The sequence below is a fragment of the Phalacrocorax carbo genome, chromosome 20 (assembly GCF_963921805.1).
Source record: "Phalacrocorax carbo chromosome 20, bPhaCar2.1, whole genome shotgun sequence".
NCBI classification, from domain to species: domain Eukaryota; kingdom Metazoa; phylum Chordata; class Aves; order Suliformes; family Phalacrocoracidae; genus Phalacrocorax; species Phalacrocorax carbo.
The window spans coordinates 9,570,036-9,597,331 of NC_087532.1; the positions used below are offsets into that span (position 1 = coordinate 9,570,036).

Below are 27,296 nucleotides of genomic sequence, written 5' to 3' on the forward strand. Positions count from 1 at the left end.
CTGGTTGCATTGGCCTAGGGTGGGACTGGTGGGCAACCTGATGCTTGGAGTTTGTTTCCCCAGGTCCCCCTTGCTTTGCATCTCCTCCGACCTGCTGTTTGCAGCCCCCTTTCCTCCAAAAGGACATGCTCACAGTCCTATATCCAGGACTGATACAGCCCCACCCCAACTCTACCCCAAACCAACAGCTCTGGAGAGCACCATTTGTTGCCATCCCCTTGCTCCATATTGGCCTCAGCTGCAGCCACGCAGGTCCCTGGCAGCAGCCCCATGGACAATCAAGTGAGTGGGGTGCAAGGAAGGGTTGCTTGTGGTGGCTCGGTTCCTCACCCCTCGGGGACAGGGAGAAAGCTTTCTAATGCAGTGTTTTGCTCCTGTGTTTTCCAGTGAACTTGCTAGACACGTCAACAATCTCGGGGGACTGGGGCTGGATGACTTATCCCTCGCACGGGGTGAGTATGAAGCGGCTGTTGGCACATGGGGGACTGCAGTGGGATGGGTCACCACGGATCCCCATGGGCAGGGTGGATGGACATCTCAGCCCCAGGCTGGTGCCGTGGTCAGTGCTGATGGGGCAAAGAGACCATGTCTGTTGGGAAAATGCCAGCCTGAAAGAGTAGCAGTGGGATGTGGCCAGTTTGGAAATGCCATTTAACTCTCCGTGTCCCCGGGTAGGGACCAGGTTGTCACCAGGTCCTGAGCTTTGAGGGAACGCAAGAGCTGGGTCACCTCATGGGCACTAACTTTGAGAAGCATCTCATTCCTCACTGCACTGGGGCAGCATCAGGAGGAACAGCCCAAAATGACTGGGAAGCTCTCATCCACCTGTGATCAGAGGAGTTTGTTGTGGGAACTGGGTAAGAGGAGCAGGGGAGCATCCCCTGTGGATGGTCTCTTACGGGGAATGGGGATGGGAACACACAGCCGTGCAGCGTGGCTGAGAGGGATGTAGGGGTGGTGACCCCATGTGAGCCTGCCGTCTCTACTGCCTGGATCCTCTCCGCACGCTCCATTCACTTGCATTTCCATGCCCAGGTTTTCCTGCTGCAGCAGCTTTCTGGAAATTGTGAGTTTTAGATGGCAGCAGTGACCTGGCTCTAAGGATTATCTCATTCATTTAGTGAACAGAAACTATCCTGTACACACAGGACCAACTGCAAGGCACAGTGGGACTTTCTGCACGCACAAAAAGTGTGAAATTGGGGTGCATACTTGGCTTTCACTGCTGTGTTGATTTTTCATGTCCATTCTTTTTCATCCCTTCTCTGAACTAAATGGTCCTAATCTTTTCAATTCCACCTCCTACAGAAATCTTCCCAGGCCTCTAATAATTTTCATTGATCTGTTGCTTGAGACTTTCAGTTCCCGCACTGAAGTGAGCAGGGCTGATCAGAACTGTGAATTCATAATAATAACAACAATGATCGGATTTATATCAGACATTATCATATAAGTAAATATATTAAATAATTAACTCAGCTCTAATTTCAGCAGTTAGCTGTTGCAATGATGACTATCCTGGAAATGTAATAAATTCAGAGGTACAAGGTCATAGGGGACCACAGAGCTAATGTGATGTGATCTCCTGCATAAATACAGGCCTTCAGACCTGTCAATTCACTCGTATCTCAGAAAAGCCCAGCTTTTAGAAAAAAAGAATACTTGACTACAAAATTGCCAGTGGTGGTAAATCCTCCAGGTCCTGTGGCGAAGTTGTTAGCAGGTCGTTGTTAAATGCCCATCGCTACGTGGATGTGCCTGGCCTCGCCTTCCAGCCACCAGACCCCCTTCTGCCATTGCCTGGATGAAGGAGATGTTGTCCTCTTCATGGTCACGCACAGGCTGCCCTTGGTCATGTGGATCCCTGTCCTGTCACCCTGCTGCTGCCCCCTCATCCCCGCCTTGCTGCCAAATCCTGGCATCCTGGGGGACCCAGTGCACGTTCAGGGGATCCGGGTCCAGGGCTTCCTCTGCTCCCCTGCGAGGGAGGATGTTTCTGGGAGTGAGGTTGTTTTCCTTTGTTCACTTCCACTGCTCTGCCCTTCGCCACATCCTAAGCAATTCCCCTCCATAGTCAGACTCTCCACTGCTGACCAAGACCCTCCTTCTTCTGGATCGCCCACCATGAGTCCAGCTCTCCTGGGGATGTGGTCACATTGCTAGCTGTCAGTCATGCAGGTGGGATCCATCGCATCGCCTAGGTAACTTTGATGAAGATGGATCCACCTGGGCTGGCTGTCCTGGGGACACATGGGCGTGACTGGGCAGGACTTTGCACTCCCAAAGCGGACAAAGGATTGAGCCTACAGGTGCCTCTGTCTCACCACATCAGGGACTTCCATGACTAGTTAAGGTGCAGCATTCTGTATTGCACATCTGCAAATCCAGAGGATGAATTTTGCGTCCCAACCCATTAGGATTGTTAGGTGTAATGTGTTATGCACATACATAGGTGCTGGCGCTGGCTTGAAGGACAGTCACGACTGTGCTGCTGTCTTGCACTATGGCAGATGCCCAGCAGCCCTTCACCAGCATCCCAGCAACTCCAGAACCCTAATACATGTCTGAAGTGTCCATCTTATTAGGGATGTTTATTAAGAATACTTAATACTGGATGCCAAAAAAGAAAAACAAAAAGACTTGTATAACACCTAATGCCAAAGCCACCTCTTGGGCCTGCTGCTGTGTCCCCGCACAAGTCCTAGGTAAGTCACGGGGTAACATCAGTCTTCGCTTACCCTGTGCTTTTGCCCAACTCTTGTCCTTGTTACCAAGAGAACGACCATACAGCTGTGTGAAAACTGTCTGGAACACCTTCAGGGATAGTTCTTGGGTTTCGATGTGACATTCTTGCACAAACAACTTTGCATATCTTTTTCCAGCTGGATGTTTTAATGGCTCCTCTGAATATCTGTCTGGACTGTGGTTCTTCCTCCATGGGCCATTGCATCGCATCATCCTGAAAGAGCATCTTTTTCCTTTATCTCCTGCTGGTCCTTCAGCTCCAGGTGCTTTTTGAGTAGTAAATTTGCACTTGGATCCAGTTGCCATCACCGGAAAAGAGGTGGGATAGGGTGCTGGTGTCTCAGAGGAGCTGCTCTGTGATACCTGCTCTCAGCGCGAATGATTTGGCACTGAGCAGATGCCTCCTGAACCCTGAACCTGAACCCTACAGCAGGGTTCAGATACAGGTGGGAGAGATGCCGGGTGACTTCCAGGCTTGGTATCTTCGGTCTACGTGACTCCAAGCCCAGCATGATCTCTGCTCTGGGAAAGGGACTGAGTTTGCTGGTCACCATCTCAGGGGTACTGCTGGTGTCCTTGGCACTGTCCCTGCCCACTGTGGTGTGCTGTGACTCTGGCAGCCCTGGGCTGGACAGACCCCCGTTGCTGATGTAGTATGGAGGTGGTGTACTGTGAAGCCAGATTTTATTTGAGGCCTTATTTTTGTTGCCATTTCCTTAATTTAGATACTCCTGCTGGAAAAAAAAAGTGGCAGTGCCTCCTGCCCCCATGCTATCCTCCCCGGCTGCCTGCTGGCTGTCCTACTGAGCCGTGGCTGGAGCGTGCTCTGGGTGCTGGAGGGTGCAGGATTTCCCCGCAGTGTCTCTGCTCCTTCCACATACAGACACATCTGTCACAGCACCCTCCTGCCAAGGGACAGTGTTGCTGACCCTGGATCCCCAGCTGAAGCCACGCTTCTTTTTGCTTTGCCAACATCTCTGTTCGCCTGCCCTGTGTGATGCTAGGGCCACCGCATGGGTGACAGCGGGGAGGTGGGTAGCTCTGGCTGGGTCTTGGCGTCACACAGAGCACAGAGCCCCAGCCTGAGGAGCTTAAGGGGACTTATGCCTGCTAGATCAATCCCTAGTTCCCTATGGCTTGCTTTTCCAGCACCTGCAGGTCCTGTCCCGAGGATGCCAGAGGAAAGGTGGCAGTTGCAGAGGTTTCCTCGTCTGCACTGGGAGATCCCAGAGTTGCCTGCACAGCCAGGGCAACAGTCCAAAGCATTTGCAGTGCAAAACTGGAGGGGTACTACTTGCAAAGTTCTGATGTTTTCATCACACCTGTGGGCAATGTGGACTTGCCTCACAGGAAGGTTTTTCTTTTTTCCTCTCCGGGTTTGCTGTGGCCAGCAAGAGCAGAGGAGTAGGGGACTGGGAGGAATGGGCACAGTGGGGGTCAGCAGCACCATAGGCCCTGGGGAGTGTCAAGCCATCAGGGAGGCATTTATGGCCTGTTTTGACATTTCCTCTTGCCAGACAATTAACTGAAGGGTAATTGGCTGTAATTGCCACTCAGGGATTCAATTGCGTTCCCTCCCTCACCTCCACCCCGGAGACACGTGCAGGAAGCGGGAGGGTCGCAGGAGCAGCCCTGTCCCACAGGGCTGCGGCTCCTCTCAATTATAACTTCAAAGGGCTCCCAGGGGCTTTGCAGCTTGCTCCATCCCCAGAACAATTCCCTTTGCATTGAAAATTAAACTCTTATCAGTGCAGTCAACGAGGCTGCCCCTTCCCCTTCTGCGCCTCCTGTTTCCCAGTTCTCCCCAGCAAAATGCCCCAGTGCCCCAGTGCCCTTCTCTCCCCTCTCCTTGCTTGGCATGTGACCTGCTGGATCAGAGGGAGCCTGATCGGCCCCTTTGCAAATTGCTTTTCTACTGACTAATTAAAACGCTGATGAGATAAGTCAACATATTATTAATAATTATTGTATCGTCTACTTTGATTTACAAAGTCAAACAGGAAATGATTTTGTTCAGACACAGGGTATCTAAGGAGCTTGAATGATGCCTTGCAAAAGCTAATTATAATGGGAGCACCTTGAGTCCTGGAGAAAGGACCCTCATGCTGCCCATGACCTCCCTGTCTGCCCCCTACCAGCACCTCCATGGTCTGGCCCCACCGCATCCTCCTTGCTGCATGGGCTGGGGTCAGCCCAGAGCTGACCACCCAGGCAGCTGCCCCAATGCCTGGCAAGCTCCATGTTGGCTTTGCTGGTGGGAGCACCAGGAAAGACCTTCAGAGGTGCTTTGCACCTACCCATCTCTGCCCCTCAGCTCCTGGCAAAGGGACATATCCTGCGGCCCCTGGGCACAATTAGCCAAGAGTGCTCTCTCCTCATTTTGTAGCAGCTTAGAGAGAAAACTGGCAGAAAGGCACCAGATTTACTTAAACAACCAGCTGACAGCACAGGGACACATTTGTGCCCGTAGGACAGCCTCTCAGCGGGGTTTGTGCATCAGGGTTTACAGTGCTGCTGCAAACGCCTCAAGACTGAACCATTTGCAGAGCAAAGGCTGCGCAGCAGGGGCCTCTTTGCCTGGCTCTGGTCCTGCAGCCAACAACCAGTTCATGGCTTGGATGAACCCCGTCTGACACGCCAGCTCTGTTACAGGGCAGGGTCCCCCTTTGCCCCAAGTCCGCCCTGCAAAAACCAAAAACGCTGTCCCCAGTCCGAGCTGTGCTGTGTGCTTGCCATTTCAACCCCCTTCGGGGTTATATATTTCTCCTTGGAGCACCAAAAGATATTGGGGCTCTCCCATCTGCCCAGGCCATGTCTTCTGCCCTCCATCGCTTTGATGTCTTTGTGCCATTTCTTGCGATTTCTCTTCCAATGTGGAGCCTCTGTCTGGAACCAGAAACACCATCAAGGGCAGCTGCAGGGAAACTCATCTTCCTTGAGAAAAAAAAAAGATGGGTAGGAATGGAATATTGGAAAATAAAGATTTAGACTAGTAATTGAGATGAAAGCTCATTGCCCAGTGCTTGTTCAGTAAATGTTGGGTTATTGCTAATTCCCCAGATGCTGGCCACTACCAGGAGTTAATCACCTGCAGTGATGCTCAGGGTAGTTAACTGCCTGACAAATCCCTCCTTAGCCACAGCAGTGACTGATTTCATGGGGATTATCTCCATTAACACCTCCCATCTAATGATTTATAGCTGCAATAATGTCCTTTCCCTGCCCCCAGTGACAGAGGGACCTGGCAGTGCCTGGGGAGGTGCTGTAGCTCAGTGCTTGCTCTCAGGAGGAAGGAGAGCGCTGGATGTCTCAGTGGCAGCAAAAGCTTTGCTATGTCAGGCAGACCTGGCATCTCTCCTGGAAGCCACCCCAGGGCTGGAGAGACTTTGACCCTTGGATCCCTCTGTGGGCACCACAAGGATGGTGGGAGGCTGAGCTGCTGCTCCGGGAGGATGTGGTCTCTCCTTGTGTGTTCACCCCCTCCACTTCTCCTCCTCCTCCTCCTTCTCCCCACTCTGCTGCACCACACAGGCCCTGGGAGACTTCTAAGACCTTGCTCAGCCGCCCAGATATCTGATGTTTGCATCTTTCGCCTTTCATAATCTGGCAAATTTTTTTATAACTGGTGTTGACTTTAATTTAAACTATTAGACAAGCCCCTGAATACAGATGCAATCATGCTCCCCTCCTGCCAACGCGTCCGCTCACCACGTTAATTATGATGTCCTCATTTCCGTCTCGCTAGGGGATCTTATCGCAATGATGGGGGCCGGGCTGAGCTTTGTTTAATAAAAGCCACTTCAAACCCTCAGCTGAGATCAGGCGATGCCAGGAGCCTGGGTGCATACACAGTACCTGTGCTCTTGAACCGATGGTGGCCACCATTAGAGACTTCTCTCCCTGGCCATAACTAGGGTGAAACAGAAAAACCCTTCAAGTCCTGGCGATTCCTCAAAGTGGTCCTTCCATCCCAAATGCCCAGCAGGTCCCGGCAGAGCTCGTGGGACTGTGTTGCCTTGCGGCACGCTGGGAAGATGCACCTGTAGCATCCGAGCCCTCAGTTCAGGTGGCCTGCCTTCCCTCCATGCATTCCCACCGATGGCAGAGCACTTGCCCCGGAGGCCAGCAGTACAGGCATGGTGTTTTGGGGCAGTCTCACACTGGCATCCCAAGGCGCTGCGTACGACCCTGGGAAAGAGCTGACAGTGCAGCACCAAGTTTGAAAGAACGGTGCTGCAAACACAAACCTTCCACGTTCCCTGGTGGTTGATGCCAACCATTGCCGGTGCTTGGAGGTGGGCATTTAGCTCCCCGCTCTCTGCCAGCAGTGAGGATGCTGCCACGCTCTGGCAGTGCCACAGGGGTGTGGGGAAACCATGGTCCTGAGCACCATCTCCTCTGCCAGGTTTGGGAGAAAAGTGAATGTCTGAAGACCCAAAGGAACCACTCTAGCTGGAGGCCAAGGAATTTTGGTGCATCCAATAACCTCATATTTCCCTTGCCAGACACTCCTGGAGAGCCTGAGCCCCACAGGCATTGCAGAGGGGAATTGGCTGTGTACTGGGGGAGCATCCCTGCCACCCTCAGCTCTGCCCTCGCCCCACGTGTCTCCTCCCACGCACAGCGCTGCTTCACTTCCCCCCCGGGGAACTCAGCAGAGAAAAGACAGGAAACAGATGTTGTGTTAATTTGTGCTCGATTAATTTCGACAACAACTTCCCCACCCACCGCAGCACCGCAGCGTGTGCACGCGTTGATACAGGAGCAGGGAGATGGCTGGTTCCCGCTGGCCCCGGTGCAGGGGTGTGCAGGGAGCTGTGCCACGCCTGCTGCTGCACACACTTCAAGGCACCCCTGTGCCCCGTGGCCAAGCACCAGGAGCGCGTCCTGGGTGTCGAGGCACTTTCTGTGGGCTCACCTCTGTGGCTGGGGAAGCTGAGGGATGCTGCTGCTCACCCCTCCAGCAAAGCACACAGGTAGCCTGACCTCCTTCCATGTTGCCTACCTGAGTGGTGAGGTTCAGAGCAGGCCTTCAGTGATCCTCGGGCCTAGGGTGAACCCGGGCATTTCTGGAATTCAGAAGACAATTTTTTTAAAAGACCAGTAATATTTTTCTCTCCTGGTAGTGGCTTGACTTTCACACCCTTTGCTGTCATATTCCCCTCTGAATGAGCTTTCGTTGAAGTTTGCGCATGGAGCTGCTGCCTTTTCCAGGTTGCTTTAAGCTCTTTAGGAGTGAGAAGGAGAGTTTTCTCCTAAATGCAAGACGCGGGGGAGTTTTGAAGATATACATCTCTGGAATGACTGCTCTGATCACCCTAGCACTAGCAGAAGGCACCGCAACACCTCCTCCCCAGGAGCTGCAGGTAGAGGAGGTTAAATGAGGAAGGACTTTCCCATCTGAGAGGGGAGAAGGGAGCAGGATGTCCTACAGGTATCACCGATAACCTCTTTCCTATAACTCAGAATCTGGAGGTGAGAAGCCCTCCCCTAGCCATGTCCCGTCCCTGCAGTGCTGGCAGCCACGAAGCGAGGTTGTCAGGTGCCTCTCCCAGCAGGTCTGCATCCTCATCAGCGCCCAGTCACTGGGGCGAAGCCTTCAGGCTCACCCTCCCTGAGCTGAGCGTCAGGCTCCTTCTTTCTGGGCTGCTGTTGGTTTTGCATCTATAATGAAACACGGGTCACCACCCGCATAAGAAAACCCCACTTTTGCCCTGCCAGAGCAAGCCCGGAGGTTTATTTTAATGTACTTGCAATGCTGCTTAAAAGATTTGTTTTCCTGCTCTGTGCACCGCTGCTGGAGCGTTGCCTGGCTCCCCCAGCCCCCCCAGGCAGCGCACAGGCAGGCAGGGCACCTGCAATGCCAAGGTGGGGGGCTGCTCCCTGTCAGCTGCCTCTGGCGGTGCAGGCAGAGCTGGCAACCCGAGGAAGGTGCAGGTAGGGGGTTGCTGAGGCTGGGGGGAGGCGTGGTTTGGTAGGCAGAGCAGCAAGTGCTGCAAGGGTTCCAGTACCTTCCCCAACTTCTGCAGGGCTGTGTCTGGGGCTGACACTCACAGCCAGACTTGGGCATGGTGGTGGGACTCAGGTATCTTCAAAGTCTGTTGCTAAGTCCAAGGAGAAGTCAGAACTTTTGAAGTCCTCCTCCTCATCCTCCTCCCTAAGAAAAAGTCAAGGGTCCAGACCCACCCATGGGGGATGTGACTGGGACCAGGCACAGTTTGGAGAAGCTGAAGAAGTGGTGGGAAACCCCCAGAGAAGGGAAGGTCTGTGGGTCCTAGTGAGGGGTTGGAGGATTTGGAGAGGCTGGGCAGGGAGACATGTGAGGCAAGAGCGAATGCCCAGAAATGTCTTCTAGCCCCCAACAACTAAGTTCAACTTGTCCCTCAGCTATGAAGCTCATTGGCATCCAAAATTTCATTACTTCTCACTTCTCATCAGTCAAAACCCCTTAGCATCCCTCCCTTGGGTGATACAAATGTCCTGCCCCTCTGAATTCACCCAGACCACCCCTCCATTGCAATCCTGCTTGATGCAACCTGCTTTTGCCCAGCATCTTCTCCCCAGGCTCGCCCTGCTGGCACTGCTACACTGAATTTTAACCCCAGAGCTGTCAAGCTGTAAGTCCTTGGCTTCCCAGAGCCAGCTCCCAGTCCAGCCTCTCAGCTGGGCTGAGCACTGTGAGCTCACACCAAGGAACCACACCGACCTCACCTTGCCTGGGAAGGAGTGGGCCTGTTTCTTGCTGCACGCTTCCCTTTCACCCTGAAACTCATTCCCCAGCTGTAAAGTGGCCTGTTTAGTTTGTGCATGGAGATTGCATGAGCCAGAAGAGACCCAGGTGATCATCATATCATGATATCATGAATATCCTGATGATTTTCAAGAAGCACTTGGACAAGGCCCTCAGAGACATGGTGTGAATTTGGGGTGTCCTGTGCAGGGACGGGACTGGGACTCGGTGATCCTTGTGGGTCCCTTCCAGCTCAGGACATTCATTCTATCACACAGATGCCTTCCTGCTACTGCTGCGAATGGCAGGTTGAGCACCAAGAAAAGGGACTTGCAGACATGGTCTGGAGGGTTTGGAGCCCTCCCAAACACACACTGCCATCGGTTTCTGCCATCAGATCAGACTCATGCAAGCACTCCCATCTGAGAAGAGGGGTGCACTTCACCCAGCTCTGCATCAGGTGGACTGTGAGAGTTACTGCCCAAATTAGTGCTGGGTAAAGTCTGCTTATCCTCATTTTCCTTTGGCCTGTGGCAGCAGTGATCTCTCATCCAGGTGCAGCTGCAGGAGCAGAGGGAGTTCATCCAGGGGTGGGTGACGGCACAGGCTCCTGCATGCCCCATGCTCTCCTGGTGTTTGGGGCCATCTGGAATGACCTGTTCTCTCTCTGTCCCGCAGTGGGATTCAATCAATGAAATGGATGAATTTTTCAGCCCCATCCACACCTATCAGGTCTGTAATGTCATGACCCCCAACCAGAACAACTGGCTACGGACCAACTGGGTTCAACGGGATGGTGCGCGGCGGGTCTATGCAGAGATTAAATTCACCCTGCGGGACTGTAACAGCATGCCAGGCGTGCTGGGCACCTGCAAGGAGACTTTCAACCTTTACTACCTGGAGTCCGACCGGGACCTGGGCACCAGCACCCGGGAGAGCCAGTTTCTGAAGATTGACACCATCGCAGCTGATGAGAGCTTCACCAACGTGGACCTGGGGGTGAGGCGCCTGAAGCTGAACACAGAGGTCCGGGGTGTGGGGCCACTGAGCAAAAGGGGCTTCTACTTGGCCTTCCAGGACATAGGCGCTTGCATCGCCATCGTTTCGGTGCGGGTGTACTACAAGAAGTGCCCGGCAATGGTGAGGAACTTGGCGTCCTTCTCTGAGGCTGTGACTGGGGCAGACTCGTCCTCCTTGGTGGAAGTGCGGGGAGAGTGTGTGGGCCATTCAGAGGAGAGGGACACCCCCAAAATGTACTGCAGTGCCGAGGGAGAATGGTTGGTGCCCATTGGGAAGTGCGTGTGCAGTGCTGGCTACGAAGAGCAGCGGGATTCCTGCATGGGTGAGTCCCTGCTTCTTGCTAGCGGTGCCTGCAAGGGGAGGGATGGCTGCACGGGGCTCTTGCCTCTTTGGGGAAGGGCTAAGGACAGAATCCTGCTCACAAATACTTGGACAGCCAGCCTTTGTGGAGGCCAAAGGCTGCCCAAGCCTTTTCTCGCCATGTCATGGTCATGGAAATATATCGCTGGTGCCACCGGTAAGGTTCTTGGGAGCTCCCCTGAGCCTGACTGTGACAGGTCCTGGCGCACAGGGCATGGCTTTGGGATGGGGACTGGCTTTGCAACAGGGGCTGGGGCTGGGACGAGTCCGCCCTGGCTCCATCTTTCCCTACCACGTAGTGCATGGTCCAGAGGTGCCAGCCTGGTGCCCCCAGCAGCTCTGGTTAGTGCTGAGATCTCTGCTGGTGCACTCCAGCAAAGCACAACGTGGTCTCTCCAAAACGCCCCACCGCTTGCTTCCTGTTGGCAGGGGGTTTGAAAGCAAGGAATGCAAAAAGACAAACACCGAGCTTTTGTGAAAGGAAGTTATCGCGTCCATCCACCATCCCTCCCCGGGGGTGCCGCAGAGCCCGGCCATCCGGGGCTGCGGAGAGAGGGCCCCCCGTGCTGCTGGGCAGATATCAGGCTGCCGACTGTACAAACTGCGATAAGGAAGTGGGGTGACCAGCAGCAGCTGTGCACCAGGCACGGGGATGTGTGTACAGAGCGCGGCGCTCGGGGCTCCCCATGAGAGCCCTCCACACAGGTTTGTTTGCGCTTGGATTCTTTATGGGATGTGTTTAGGGGAACAGCACAAATAAGAGTGCGGGGCTTTTGTTTGAGTTTTGTGGAAACATCAAGTGGAGCATTTGTCTTAGGGAGACTTGATGCAAGGTTAGGACATCCAATGCTGGACTGGAACGGATCCAGGTGCCGCTGGGACCGGCCCCGGCCCCGGCGGGTCCCCAGCTACACAGAGTGGGAAGGACGGGCAGAATAAATGCTGCTATCTGAAACTCCTCCAGCCTGCGACCACTGATTTGAAAGTCATCCTGGGATAGATCTGATAATTCAGAAAGGGTCGTCTTCTCCCATGTTAAAGAATGGATGCTAAGTGTGCACGGGGCCAGGCACGTGCTAACGTGGGAGGGGGCACTGGCATCGGCTGCCTGGTGGCTGGGTCCCAGCCCCATGACTGCAAGGAGCTGCAAGTTGGAGGTTTGGTTCAGAAGGTCCAAACACCCCTTCCCTGTGTCCCCCCCATGGTCCCGCACGGCAGGCTCTGCCCCAGGAGATCACCACCTCGAAGCCTGGGGCTGAGGGAAGCCCTGGTGTCAGCGTTGTGCTCAGCCTGCTTCATTTTCCTGTGTTTCCTTGGACACATTTGCCTCCTGAGAGCAAAACTGTGGGAGAGCTCCTTCTCTGCCCTCTTGTCCTTGTCTGGGATTGCCCCTACCCACAGGCACGGCGCGGGAGGAAGCGTGGTCCAGCCTGCCCCCCCAGATGGGGTGGACACAGGCAGAAGCTGGCCCTGCTGCATGCAGACGGACTCAGACCCATGCTGCTCAACTAGTAATGCGCTCTGGTGAAGATCGCCAGGGCTTGTGGAGTCAGAAACAGGGCAGAACTGTCACTGGACTTTCTCTGACCTCAGTGTCGTCTCACCCTCCTGCCTTCCCTCTCCCGTTTACCCAGCCCCTAGCACGGGGAGCCTGGTAGCCCAGCATCAAGTGAGCAGGGGTAGCAACTCCTTCCTAGCATCTCCTTTTGTGGGCGGGTGTGGAGCAGGAGTACGTATATTTACACACGAAAGCAAACATGCAGATCTCTGATCCAAGCTTCTTGTGCTTGATTGGGGCAGAGTTCATTTTTCACGGTGAAAAGTGCCTTTCTGGAATGATTTATAACGCCGGTGGATCTGTCGGTGTTGGAAATTAGCCGTTTTAATTGTCAGGCGGACAAAAGCAGGATTCCAGTGGCTGTCGCCCCAGCAATTTTTCATTCTCTGTCACAGGGATGAGATGATATAAATCACTCCTTGTGGCCCTAATAATCTTTCTATAAATATCAGGGAAATTCATTTTTTGCTTGGGGGGGGGGGGAATTAGATACACGATACTTTGCCTCTATGGCAATGTTTAAAATGTGATTCCAAATTAATTTCCTTCCGCCTTTCACAGCTGGACACCTTATTTGTCAAAGCTAAAGATGTTTGAACAGTGGAGGTTTCTCCCCCTTCTCTTTAACGTTCATTTTTCTAAGGACCTGCCAGAGTGATGGAAGACAGCTCAGGAAACCAGATCATGGCCAGAGCTGTTCCCAGCCCCGCAGAGGAGAAGGCAGGCTGTGCCACAGAGCTGGGAAGGACGGGGTGAGGTGGGACGTGGTGGAGGACGCGTAGGAAACTGGGGAACTTCACTGCCTCTCATGCCCTTTACTGTCAGCCATCACCTTGGATGCCTCTTTATTTGGGCAGTAGGGTGGTGGCTGGAATCTCTGACTCCTTGCACTTACCCCAGCAGAATCTGCACGTTTCCTCTGGTTGTGATGTCCTGGCATTTGCCATAAGGATGTGAGGGGCAGTTTCCATGTGATCAGGGGCAGATCTCAGCCCAGGGGCACCGGGGTCAGGACAACACTAAGGATGCCAGCTATTCTGGTATCGGAGGTGTCACGGTCCTACATCACACAAGACCCTTGTCCCCTGTCTCTGTGCCTCATGCAGCTGCCTGATTAATCTTGAGAGGCCAGGACCCCGTTTTCCAGCTGTGGCTGGGCATGGGTGCTGCAGGGCCTTACCAGGTAGAAGCCAAGTTTGAGCATGAATTGCCACAGCTCCTAATGGTGTCCTGGGGTCTGCCTTCTCCTAAAACTTCCAGCTTCCCGTCCCGTGGCATCTTCTGCCACAGCCACCCCATGGATGAACCCCCCCGGGATCTCTCTCAGGGCAGCCCAGCCCTGCTGCTCCACTTGCTTTTCCCCTTTGTTTTCAAGGCTCTGAAGCTCTTTGCTTCCCTCACCCTTGTCATCCACAGCCGCCCTTGGATGTGTTGCTCCTCCCTCCTTGAAAAGTATCAGTCCACAGCAAGATACATTAATACTCTTACACACAGCAAATAGCAACCGCTCTGCCTAAATAGCAGAATAAGCAATAGCACAAGTAAAAAGGATCTGTCCCAGCACTTTATCAAATAAGACGACAATCAGCATAATTCACCTTATTATGACAGCTGCCGTACAGGACAAATAGAGACCCATTTCAGTAAGGTCAGTGTGATTACAGACATGAGAAAAGGGAGCACTTTAACCCTGGGTCTGCTGGGTGGGAAGGGAAGAAACCCACCAGCTACCTCCTCAAGGAGCCGTGACGCTGAGAGCCGTGACACGCACGTGACAGCCTGTGGGTGGATGGAGAGGTGGACGGGGAGGCTCTGGCAGGTGAGGACAGTGGCTCTTCACCCACACCCCTCCTACTAGCCCTGGCCAGCCCCTCTTTGGGATGGCTGCTGGGCTCTTGAGCCCTCAGTGCTTTTGGGCTGTGGCCCTTGCACTGGGGTCAGCCTTTTGGGGTGGATCTGAATTATTCCTTGTGCCGTGCCTGTCACCAGCTATCAGTGAGCAAAGCTGGAAAGTTCGGCTAAAATCTGTTTATCTGATCATGAGTCGCACATGCACAGAGGGTCAGTTTGTACCTTCAGTAGCAGTGCCACAGCTATGGATCATGGTGCTGCTCTCCAGGAACTGACACAAACCCAGCCAGCCAGCCAGCTGCCAGCCACGGAGATCTCCAGGAGCACAGAATCTCCCAGGAAGATTTTTCTTTAACAAACAAATGAAAAAGGGTAAAACAGAAGGGACAGGCCCCCTTCCCTGCTGTCAGAATGGGTGGATGAACCTTTGACAGAAATGCAGTTCCAAAAGAGCATCTTTGTGGTATATCTGTGGGTTTCAGGAGTGGAACTCACTGTTTGGGCATTTTTGTCAAATGTTTTGTCAAATGTTTTGTCAAATCTTAGCCTCTGGGTGTCCTGGTTGCTCTGACTGCTTTCACTCTGTGGTGCTCAGAGGCTTCAGCTTGGCTGTTGCCTTTGGCTTGAAAACAGTGATGCGGGAGCAACAATTAAGTAATTGCTGCTCCATCAGCCCATTTGCACACGAGGACTGGTGTTCGCAGCCTGCCAGGGCTGACTGAGAACAGCTACCAAACGGGGGTGATGTGGGTGGCTGAACAAGGAGCTGGCCCTGGGGTAGACTATACGCACTCTGCTTAAGCCAAAGAAGTGGCCTGTGTCCTCTGGACAATAAGAAGAGAGGGGGCCTGTCACTGCTGGGACCCTTTCTCCTCCAGCTCCCGAACTGAAGGAGAGGTGGGAATAGGAGGAGGACTGCTGGCCCCTCATGGACAAACCCCTCTGCTGCTGGGCTCTCTTGTGCCTCCTGTGGCACATGGCTGGTGGAGACGGATCTGGAGAGCCTGGTTAGCAATCTGGAAGCTGGTTAATTTTTTCCAGTTGGTGGGATTCATGCCGATGAACCAAATCAGCAAATTTAATGTGCCTTAAACCTTCCTCATGGGCGATTTTAAACAAGCAATTAAAGCACCATGGCATTGCTAATTAAGACGAGAAAATACCCAGCTTGGTAATTATGTGCTTGTGAATACAGTTTTGCATCCATGGACATTTATGGAGAAAGTCAGTGGAGACTGACTTTCCAGCTGGTGGGACAAGGGGGAAGCAGAGCTATACGGTGTGAGAGGAGGGAAATCCCATCCAGATGCACCCCATCACCCATGTACCATGCTGGTGGGTACAACCCTAGCCACGCAGGGACCCTAGAAACACCAGGGGACAAAATGGCACAGGTGAAGCCATTGGCAGGGGAAGCCAGGTCAGAGACAGACTCCAGCTGTGCTGGGCTGGGTGATGACCTGCAGCCACAGGAGCAAAGCTCTGTGAACCGGTGTAGTCCAGGTGCTGATATTGGAAAGGGCGGAAAGGTGAACGCATATGACCTCTCTCCTCAGGCTTGGGCACGAGAGGATGGACCCCTTTGCCCATGCACTGTAGGTGGGGATGCTGCTTGCCCCTGGGAGACCACAGCCTGTGCGCCCTTCCTTGAGTGCAGAAGGGATGGAGAAGCATGCAGGGAGAAGGAGAGGTACACTAGTGGGTTAAGGGAGCCCGCCAGAGCCTTGCTCCCTTCCCTTCTCTACCCAAATTCCTTATCCCTGCCTAAATCAGAGATGCTCTGAGAAGCCTCAGGCTTCTCTCCCTTTTTTCTGCTAATGGTGAAGTTTTTTTCACACCTGCGTAAGAGCAGCATGAGCAACCATGAGCTCCTTGTGTCTCCAAGTGAAACAGCTGATACAGGCTGCTCGGTTGGAAACAGGACACTGGTCTTGCTGGGCTGAGTCCAAGCATAATCCCTTTTTCCTGTCTCTGAGCTTACGGGGCCCCAGAAATGTGCCTGGGGATCACACATGCCTCTCTTAATCAGCAAACCTGGGATTTCAGTGCACCCTTTACCAGGCCAGGCTCCACCTCCTTTAGGCCCTGCCTGGAAGCATATGTACCATATATCAAGGCGAGAGATAAACGTATGTCAAAATACCCTGTCACTGCAACTCCAAAGAAACACGTTGGAATATGTTTTGCATTTCTTTGCAAATTGGTGTGAATTTCAAGGAGACTTTCTATGCACGTCCCAGTGCACACATGCCAGCTCTAAGCCGTAGGTCTGGGGGCTGTGTTGCACCTCAGTGACGCCTGCTCAGAGTGTCCCGTGCCTTCTGGCAGGGTACCAGGCTGTCGTACCCAGAGCAATGGCACCAATGCCCTGGGTGCCCACCACAGAGGGCTTCTGCCATGAGTGTACCGAAATAAACCTTTCAAGGGCAGGAGCAGGGATAGTTTCAAAGATGCGCTATGGGAGTTATGCAAATGTCCTTTCAGTGATGCCAGGAAAGAAAATCAAAGAAACCTAGTGACTCACAAGATATCCATTGTTGGTTTGCAAGCCAGTCAGCCTGTATTTTACAAAAATACAGGCAACACCAGCTGGTAAGACTATATTGCCTTCTTTTTATCTCATGCAAAGCCCCACAGCCTAAAAAAAAACCCCGAACCAACAGTTTGTTTTCCAAACCACATAAGCTAGGACTGTTCAGGATCCAGGAATCAGACTTTAGATGGGGACTGCAAAGACGATGTGTCAGAGACAAAAATTGCTTGCAAGTTTGGGCCAAATGTTAGGGAAAATCTTTTTCCCCTGGAGAGTTATCCAGCCCTGGGATGGGATCCTTGGATTCACATTTGCCTCATACCAGGGCTTTCAGCCTATAGTCCCAGACCTGGCGGCTAATTAGTCTGTTTGGGTCCCAGGTATGCTGGGCTGTGTGTGCATGGCTAATTCAGCTCAGTGAGCATGCGGGAGAAGGCAGGTGCAGGGCGTGTATCTCCAGGCCCTTCACCCCCTCCTCTAAACCTCAACAAGTGGCCAATTGCATTTACTAGGAAAATAAAACAAAGCAGTCATGTCCCGTCCCCCCCACCCAGCACCTAAAACCATTTTATTTCTGGTTAGGAACAAACTAAAAGGACAGATACGCCTGCAGAGCTGCCCTTTCCCCCACCAACAGAAGAATATGGGTTTTGCCCCTGGCTTAATATTTTATTGTTTGCCACTTTTCCTCCGAGTTTTCTATTTTCAGCTGCTGTCACAGATGAAGGGTGAGAATGATGCTAGGCTGGAGTTCAGGGTGTTGACGGTAGATCTCTGTAGTCCCTGTAAGAAGTGTGGAAGAGCAGCTGGACTGTGATGGATGGATCTGGCAGTACTCAAAGATCTTCACCAGTTTTGGAGCGTGGTTGGGTTTTTCTTGTTTGAACTCTTCCATAACTTTGGCGAGGTTCAGGTCACGGACACAGGTTGTTGCTCTGGATTACCAATGTGCAGGTGCCTGGGAAGCTGTTTCTGGGGAGTTTAGAAACAAGCAGCCTGCAGGAAAGACCTGACATTTTGTGCCAGTACTTACATGGGAGATGGTGTAATGCAACGGGAGACCAGGGACCTTAAATTCGCTACCAGTGTATTCGGGGGCTTGGTGTGATCGCCTTGCACGGGGAAGATGCTCCTCATCCCACAGGGCAGCAGGACTGTAGCAAAAATTTGTTCTGTCCCTGGCACGAGATCCAGATCCCACCCATGTCACCGCCTCTTGTGTGATGACTTCTTCCCCTTCCTGAAGAAAAGATGCTGCTGCTGGCAATTCCTGATAAAGGAGGAAGGGATCCAAAAGCTGGTGGTGCTCAGCTGTGTGGGGGCGAGGGCTGTGCGGGCCCCGTTGATGCTCTTCACTTGCTCCTGCTGGAGTGCTTGTTTTGAAGCTCAGTGCCTGTATATATCCCTGGCCATATGCATGTGGTAAGAGGGCTCACATACCCTCTGAAGTGCCATACTGGTTCCTGCAGGGGCTGCGTTTAAGTTCTTGGTGTTTTGTATGTCCTTTCTTCATTTGTGTGTCTTTGCTCCCAGAAGCCTTGCGGCAGGGACGCAGGGGTACCTCCAGCTCCCGTTCGGCCCCGCTCCTCCCCAAACACGGCACTTTCTGCGTTTGTTTTTGTCTGGTGAAAACTGTGGGTTTTTTCAGAAGCCTTGGACAGTTCTGTCTAAAGCACTCCGACAAAACTGAGTTTTAGAAACAGCTTTTTTCTAATTCTAGCATTAGGCTGCCTGTTTCCACCCAACTCCTGCAAGCTGTAGTGTTTCCCCAGACAAGCTTTATAAAAAAGCCCTCTCTCTGAGAGCGGGCCAGGCTGTCTCACCTACATAAGTCTGCACAACGTCACCTCAGCTCCGCTCCTGCAGAAGGAGGTCTGCACCAGGCAGCACAGCAGCACTCACAGCAAACTGGGATTTGGATGTTACTGCTTTTTTTAAAAAAAAAAAGAAAAAAGGGGGTGGGGGAGACGGGCAGGGCAGAGTCAGGGGTGCTCTCAACAGTACTGAATTCAAGGCAAGAGGCAAGAACTGCTGACTTTTCTATGGCAGCACCATGCAGGTGTCCAGTCTGGGATGCAGCCACTCCACTTGGAAGAGCAGGACCCTCCTTGTACAACTTGTCCTGGTGGCCATAAAATCTGGGTGTCGAGCAAGAAGCCGTGCATTTGCTGCACGTGCTGTTCGCTCACAGCCTGATGCGTAGAGTTTTGCTAGTTTTTCAAAATATTACTGGATGAAAAGTCCCCCCGTTCCCCTCTCTGCAACACTTGGGTGTGCAAAGGAGTGTGAGACGGGTTGAATTGTGGGAAGAAGAGCCAAGCAGTGGGGAGGTGATGTGGGGTAGAGCATGGGTGATATGAGACAAGTTCAGGTGTGCAGTGGTGTGACGGGTTGTAAGGTGGTACTTGGGGTGGGTTGTGAGGTGGGAAATGGGCTGTGTGAAGGGCTGTAAGGTGGTGTGAAGGGCTAGAGGTGAGGCAGTGATCGGAGGTGTGAGACAGTGCAGGGGCAAGCAGCATGCAAAAGATGCAGAGAGCATCGGCAGGGCTGGGTGGTGGTGCATGATCTAGGGACAAAGAATTCGTCTGAGAGAGCCAGCCCCCAAAGCACCCTCCAGACCACCAACCAAGCTGGAGACAGAGCCTGGGCTGCCCTGGGATTGCAGGGAAAGGGGAGCACAGCCTTGCAAAAGCACAAGGTTTGGGGCAAAGCCTCTTTTTAGACATGACTGTGATATAACATGATTCTCTTTCAGTGTCTGTGTCATGTGGGAGCTGAGATTGGAGGCATCATGCTGAAACTGAAAGGAGATGGGATTTTCTGTGCTAGCTGCTCCTACAGCCTGTAGGTGCCTGTCTGGGACTGGTGCCTGTCTCTGGCTGTCACAGTGGCTCTGACACCCTTATTTCCATCTCTGTCTCTTCCCAGTACTGCCAAAGGGAGGTACATGGCTGATCTTCTGGTGCTTGCTGATGCCCAGCTTTGTTGCAGCGTCAGAGAAAGGGGCAGTTGGTGGCACTGGGGCCGTGGAGCTGCCCATTGGCACCCTCTCAGCCGTGCCCTCGCCCTGCTGAAACCTCCTGGGCTGAAAATGGAGCTGAGAGGGAGTGACATGGGGTCAATGTTTGCATTTGCACCCCACTGACATAGCCCTCGGTGGTCCCGCCAGGGCCACCTGCAGAGCACTAGTCCCAGACAGCGGCTTCAGGATGAGAAAAGCGGCTTGTTCCCAGCTAGCGTATCCTCGACAGGTTCATCTATCATCTCCCGAGCTCTGCCAGCTTATTAGCAGATGTTGTCCTGTCCCCAGAGAACGGAGAGGGATGGAAACAAATGGACCGAACTACAGATGGCTGGCAGAGCCCTCCACATGCTTACTGTTCCTGAGACAAGCCTGCTGCTCCGGGGCCCCTTGATGAGGCGAGCATGAGAGAGTAGGGCTGGTGGACTGGGAAAAACAGGCAAGGTGTGCTGTGCAGGGTGGGGGGGGTCAGGGGAAGCCCTGAGGTATTGACCCCAAAAGGCTGGGGTGATGACTGGGGACCCACCTATGAGACAGAGGGCTGGAGAGGTGCTCCACCAAGCACAGGTTTAGTGTTGGTTCTTGTGGGCTCCATTTGTGATGCTGGGACCAGCAGGTGTCTAGGCTGCAAGCCCAGTGTAGATATGCAAGTCTTAAGCTGGGCTGCAGGCAAAGGCCTGCTGCTGGCCCGTGTGCGCTGCAAAATCACACTGTGAGATGAAACTGCAAGGACAGGCAGCCTTGGCTGCGTTTTGCAGGAGGAATGGCACTGGGTACAGAAGGAGGACACCAGTAGCAGGACTTCTGGTGGTCCACAAAGAGGCAGGACCCAAAAACTTCAGACACAGATCAAGGGTATCAATTGCATAAAATAGCTAAAAAAAAGAAGAAAAAGAGATCCCCGCCTTCTACAGGGCTCCTGGGAGGGCATTTCTGGCAGGTGGCAGTAGCTGGTTGCAGTGAAGACAGCAGGACAATGGTTCTGCACTGCCCTGGTGGGTGGCTTCAGGTTTTGTTGGCTTCAGCATGTGCTTCAGCCATGGCTGTGGATCCCTGTAAATTTTTAGACTTGGTGTGTTTGACTGAATTTTTCTCACTGGCCACTTCTTTGATGGCTTTCTCTTACCAGGGCTAATCTGGGAGATCCTGGCCTTCCACATGTCACTGGCCTGGCATGAGAGAGCTCAATCCAGAGCAGGACATGCCTGTCATCCTGTACTGTAGGGATTTCATGTTACGCAGGTTCCAAGCTGCTGCCCTGTCTCTGTTGTCTGCAAAAGGCTTTGCACGTGTGTCCTGCTTCCATCTAAAGCAAGCACTGAGGCACACGGAGGTGCATGACCCCATCCAGAGCAGCGCCTGGCCCAGGCCCAGTTGCTCTCCAGCCCTCCTCACGTGCTCGCGCTGTCCAGGTGCCAGGAGGCGGCTCTCAATGGCTCAGCCCTGGTGCACAAATTCACCTGTAATTTGTCATTTAGGATAATTTTCCCCCTGAGTGCACCTAAAATAATTGTGAATCATTACTACAGGTAATTAATGGGTTTTTTTACAGCATTAAATGCTAAGTGAGTACAATTGCTAGGTGTAAATCTGCTGTGCTACAAGTTCCCATCCTTCCTGCTGGCCTGTCTCGCCATACCTGATACAGCACTGATTTCTCTGTCCTTGATTAAGTATAGGTGGGGGGAACCACTCCAGTGCTTCTGGAATCAAGAGTCCCTGTTTGATGGTTCTGCATGGGTAGAGATGCTGGTGGTTTGCAGATACAAAGAGGTGTTCACGCAACAAGGTGAAGGCACCGAATCCTGGCGTGCACACTGGCTAGCACGGACTGTGGGGCTGCCTCCCTGCTCGGTTCCCATCTGGTAGGCTGTGCTCATGCTGTGACTTCATCCTTTCCCACACAGAGGAACTGGGAACTTTTCTTTCTTAGAGTTTTGGTTTGTTTTTTTCCCCAGTTGGCTACCCCAACGATTTGTCCCCACCTGAGGACAGGATGTAACACCACCCATCTCACTCTTACACCCACAGGCAAGGAGTTGCAGACCAGCGGGTGTTGCAGCATCAGGCAGAGGGCATTCAGTAAAGGCAGAGAGTCCCTGGCTCTCTTGGTGTGTGGCATCATGAGGACCAGTCGGCCCCAGAGCTTGGCAAATGTCCTGGGCTGTCCTTGGTGTGGTTGGCTGCGGACAGCAAACCTCCTCTCCCAGCTCTGCCTCCACTGTTTTTTCTCCTCTTCGGACGTCCTTGAGGAAGTGAAAGGTGTTGAGAGCGCAGGGGAGCAAAGCCAGTCCCGAGCTGCTGCAATTTCCTTGTGAATCACATATGCCTTCCCTGGCATGCCCAGGTTTGGGCATTTCTGCTCCTTGCTCTGTTGCTATTCAGGGACTGGAGGAGCAGGGATTTGGGAACAAACTCTGGAGCTTCTGGGCTTTGATTTTTCCAGCGTGCTATACCAAGCTGTGACACCAACATCGCTGGCACGTGCAGCACGTGCACATCCTGCTGGTGGTATTTCTCCCCTTTCTTTAAAGTAACATTCAGTGCAAAACTGCCACAGAAGCTGGTGACAGAGTCTGAAGAGGGACCAGCAAGCCAGCAGGGATGTGTGTGGCTGGAGCACCGCCTTCAGCTGCCATTGCTGGAAGTAGCTCAGTTATAAAGAGGCCATTGTATTACTGTGCAGTGTGTGATATGTGAAATATGTTGGTAGCAATTAGTCCAGGGAGATCTGTGGCAAGAAAAGGAGTGTTATTAATTAGAAAACAAATCAGCACCTAGAAGCAGAAAAACCAGCCAGCACAGAGGGACCCAGACCGCTGGGGGTGCTGGATCCCAAACAGAACCCATCTACAGGCTTGGAAGCCAAAATTGAGGCAGTATGCAGAGGTGGCCACTGGGGGTAAAGATGGGAAAATGAAGGTATTGCTACCTCAGAAGGGAGAATCAGAAATGAGTCAAAGCCAGGATTAATGCTTGCATCACTGGCACTGGTCCTAGCAGTGCTTGATGAATACAAGGACCCAGACAGAGCCTGTTTTCCTTACTTGGAATCAAAATCTGCAAGAGAGGACAGATCCTTCCACCCCCAGACAGACACCTGACATGCCACATGTCACTCTTGAGCTAATCGATTTTCCTAACGAGAGACGAGTTGTTTGTCTGTGTGACAATTCACCCGAGGGGCTGCTGGGAGAAGGGGGGATAGGAGGGAGCAGACCGATGACACCTGTGGCGTGGGATGAGTGTGTGCTCCTGCCGCACAGCCCCCAGCACCAGGACAAGGCAGAGCAACTGAAGGCAGGTTCTGTCGTCAGAAAAAACTCAGGCTGGCTCCTTTGGCCTTGCAGAGAGCAGGCAGCATACACTGCCCGTTTACTGCAACGTGAAAAAAGAGGCAGTGTTTGCCCTTATTTTGTGCAAGAAAATTTGTCCCTTTGTATAGCAGCACACCAGGGGCTTGCAGAGGGATATGCACTATGTCCCAGGTGTGCAGCTTTTAATTCTTGAAACCGCTCACGTGGATGCTCTCGGGCACATGGGCACACCCAGCGTGAGTAGTGTGGCAACCGCTGTCAAGTGAGGACTGTGCTGTAGATTTGCCCCATAAATGACGGTTCTTAGAACAGTTTACAAGGTGATTTCCAGTGCTGCCTGTTTTGATCTTCACAGCACTCCCTGCCCCGAGGCCAGGTGGTGGCCCGGAGGGGTGGCTGCTGTGGGGAGAGCTCTGGGCAGCAGGAGAGCACCTCAGGCTTCGCAGGCAGCTCGTGAAAAGCAGATGCATGCAAGTCTGCTTATGAAACAGTGGGGATCAGGTAGCAGGATGGCAGTAAGTACAGCCTGGGGGGAGAGAAAAAAGCAGTTTTCACAGAACCCAATTTTGGGCTGGGCAGCTGGAGGGTGGGACTCACCCGGATGTTGTGGAGAAGGGCTGGTTTCCCATGCACTGGGATGGCAATAAGAATGGGGTCCAGCTTTGCATGGGTAGTGTTCGCCAAGCCGTGGGGTGCTCCTTGTCCAGGCGCATCCCTCTGACCTATGCCTGTTCCCTCCTCTGCAGCCTGCCAGCTGGGATTTTACAAGTCAGCCCCTGGGGACCAGCTGTGTGCAAAGTGCCCCTTGCACAGCCATTCGGAGAGCCGGGCAGCCCACGTGTGCCGCTGCGACAGCAGCTTCTACAGGGCAGTGCAGGACCCCCCCTCAGCTGCCTGCACACGTGAGTACCCCAGCTGCCCAGGTGCCCGCTTGCGATGCAGCAGGGCTGAGCCCATCGTGCACCCCTGCCTCTGTGCATGCTGCCCGAGGCACTGTAGCAGGTTTTCAACCCCGGGTATCTCTTTGGCACATGAGCTGAGACCCCCTTGGCCGCACTCCCTCACTGCCTTCTGTCTCATCCTCATCCTGCTGCTCTCCAAACATCCCTGGCCAGAGTCTGCTCCCTTCCCAGGGCTCTCTCCTGCAATGGAACACGGCGAGACTGTGGCTCTGCTAGCAAGCTCATCTGCTCACCCACCAGCCAGTGTGCCAGCCACTTGCTGGCTGCTTTCCTCTGCAGAAGCGCCCAGGGTGCTCAGACCCGTGGGAGGCCATGGGGCAGTGCAAGTGCCGCTGCACTCTCCCTCGCTGTTGGTGGATGGTGGCACCAGGCTTGTTATACGGTTTCCACTCAGCTCTCTGCAACAGGCTGCTTTGAGGGGTCCAGTGCTATTAAAAGGAGACAAGAACATCTCAGGAGGACTCCTCCTCTCTGCAGTTGGTCAAGGAGGGCAGAAAGGCTGCTAGCTGGAGCCAGGGTGAAAGATAGTCCAGCAATATAGGACCTGTGTTTCCCTAGGGCATATCCACTCAAGATTGTTAATCTTCTCAGAAAACATGAGTTTACCCTTCCCTTTAGATGAGCAGGTCCTGCTCTCCATCCACCGGCCTATTGACACCTTGGCTCTTCCCCCAAAATCTTCCCACATCCCCATTTCTTCCTGCTTCCCCAAGAAAAAAAACATCAGCTCTTCCCTGCCTGTCACTTGGCATCCTGGTCCCGAGCACCTTACCTTTGTGGCATTTCACCTCAAGGCCTGTCTGTGTCTTTGCTGTCTTCTGTTTGGAGCATTTACCCCTCTGGGCGGCTCTGTATTCCCTGTAGCATCACTTGTACATGCACATGGTGCCCAAGGTGCACCCTCCTGTCGGTCCCATGCTCTCCCAGTCCCAACATGCTTCAGTCACTGTGGCTCTACCTGAACCTCTGATTCTTTTCCAGGGCCCCCCTCTGCTCCTGTGAACCTGATCTCCAGTGTCAATGGCACTTCGGTGACACTGGAGTGGGGCCCGCCCCTGGACAAGGGGGGACGTGCTGACATCGTGTACAACGTGGTCTGCAGGCGCTGCGTGGGGGATGCTGGCCAGTGCGAGGCGTGCGGCAGCGGGATCCGCTTCATGCCCCAGCAGATGAGCCTGGTGCAGGGAGCGCTGACAGTAACCAACCTCCTGGCCCACACAAACTACTCCTTTTGGGTGGAGGCCGTCAATGGTGTGTCTGACCTCAGCCTGGAGTCCAGGAGAGCTGCAGTGGCCAACATCACGACAAACCAGGCAGGTAGGAGGAGCAGACACCCCCCTCCAGGCTTTGCCTGTGTGCGTGATGCTGATGGTGCTCCAACATTGCTCCAGCCACTACCTGCAGGAGCCAGAACCTGCCCTAGCAGCCAGGGGCTTGTTTGGTGATGGGCATGGGACCCCCAGGAGATGTGACCCCTATCCTCTCTGCTGCTTGAGGTGGGTTCAGGGAGCCGGGGTAGACTGGAGGCAAGCTGCTGCCCAAGGGAACTCTTACCCTTCTCTGGCTCATGATATCCTTTTTCGTCCTTTCCCTCCACTTTAGCCTGCAGCTGCTGCTGGAGGCTCCTTTTCTGCAGAGGACAGAGTGCACAGAGAACACTTGTTTATTGACAGAAACACTAAGTGGAGTATGCACCTTTCAGGCTGTTCCTCCAGCCTTCTGTCCCCTCCCAAAGGGCCAAACAGCAGCTCATGCTCTGCTCTTAGGTCACACCAATGCAAGGCCCTGGCAGGTGACAGCAACATTTGCTGGAAAAGTCTCTCATGCATGTCTCCTCTTTGCAAATCCCTTGCTGTGAACTGTTCTTTCCCTGGGAAATACTTCTGAGCAATGCTCTAGCCCAGGTGGACCAGGACCTTGCTCCAGGGTCACCTGAGCGTCTCTCCACAGCAGAGCCTCGGCTAAGCCCCTTCCATGGGGCATGTTGCAGGTGGATGGGACAGGGCAGGGACTGACCCTTCTTGTTAATCCTCCCAGTTGGAAATGAGCCCACGGGAACTCCCCGTGATGCTAAGCCCCTTCTGCTCTCATGGTGGTGCTGCCAGCAGGAGAAATCTGGGCAGCCTCGCTGGGTTAGCTCATGGCTGGCACAAGAACAAGGCCCTTTTAGTACTAACGTCTGCCCGTAGCACTTCTTCAGCCCTCCGCTGAGCCCATGTGGGGACGGCTCAGTCCTGCCGGCTTGCTTCTGCAAGATCCCTCCAAGTGCTCACGAGCAGCATCAGCCTGGTGCCTCAGAGAGGGATGCTCTCAGGAAGTGCTGAATATTCCCATTTCAACTTCCCTCTGCTGGAAAGTGGATGCCAAGCAGGTGCTGCGAATCCCGTGGGGTTGGGAATTTGGTAGTGATTGAAGTTTAGCTGCAGTACTTGTGCGGTGCTCCAGCTGCTGTACACCACAGAGCATCCCTGCCCACCAGGAGGGCTGAGGAACCCCTGCCACACTGCACGGGGTGTCTTACCCATGCTGGGTGCTGGTCACTCTTGGGGTGGCTGAGCAGGGCAGGAGTGGGTGCAGCAGAGACCCTGCGGCTGTTTGGAGACAAGGCATTGCACATGCCCGTGGGGTTTAGCTGATTCCCACCATCCTACCCTGTCCCAGCTCCCTGGGGTTCTGTGTCCCAAGGGGGATTTCTGCTTCTCAGAGGAGCCAGCTTGAAGATAACTGATGCCTTTCAGTCCCTGGGTGCCCCACTGCTGCTGGAGCCCCTGTGGCCTCTTCTGGTCTCTGTGCTGCTCCAGTGACACCCCTGCACTGCAGCCATGGCAGACAGCAGCTCCAACTTCCCCAGAGCCACCACATCCCATTTTAATTCTGCAGTTAGGGTCATAAGGGGTGCCTGGCCCATTCCCATGAGTTGGACTCAGTGGCTGCGCCTGGCCATTGCATCACCCTACAGCACTCTCTGGGGTCCTTCCAGGGGAAATCTTCCCAGAGGGAAAAGAGGCCAGTGAGTTGGCTCCTCCAGCTGTGGCAGCTCCAGTGCAGACACGGCAGGTACAAGAACTGATTTGCAGGCCCCCAGTCCAGGCCCAGGCAGATGACAAGTATCTCAGGGAGGGAGACCACCCTCAGAGCACCTTTAGACTGATGCTCAGTCCCTGATCACCCCTCTGGACATCTATCATCTCCCTTTTC

General features: G+C 53.6%; 1 protein-coding gene across 1 annotated transcript in view; it reads left to right on the forward strand.

The window, feature by feature from the left end:
• Positions 1-395: 395 nt before the first annotated feature.
• Positions 396-27,296, forward strand: part of EPHA8 (EPH receptor A8) — a 39,024-nt gene continuing 12,123 nt past the window's right edge. Inside the window, exons 1-4 of the mRNA XM_064470232.1 lie at positions 396-452; positions 10,154-10,817; positions 23,883-24,038; positions 25,080-25,415. Of these exons, the coding sequence (XP_064326302.1) occupies positions 432-452; positions 10,154-10,817; positions 23,883-24,038; positions 25,080-25,415 (1,177 nt within the window). The 5' untranslated portion in view covers positions 396-431. The remainder of the gene's footprint in view (positions 453-10,153; positions 10,818-23,882; positions 24,039-25,079; positions 25,416-27,296) is intronic.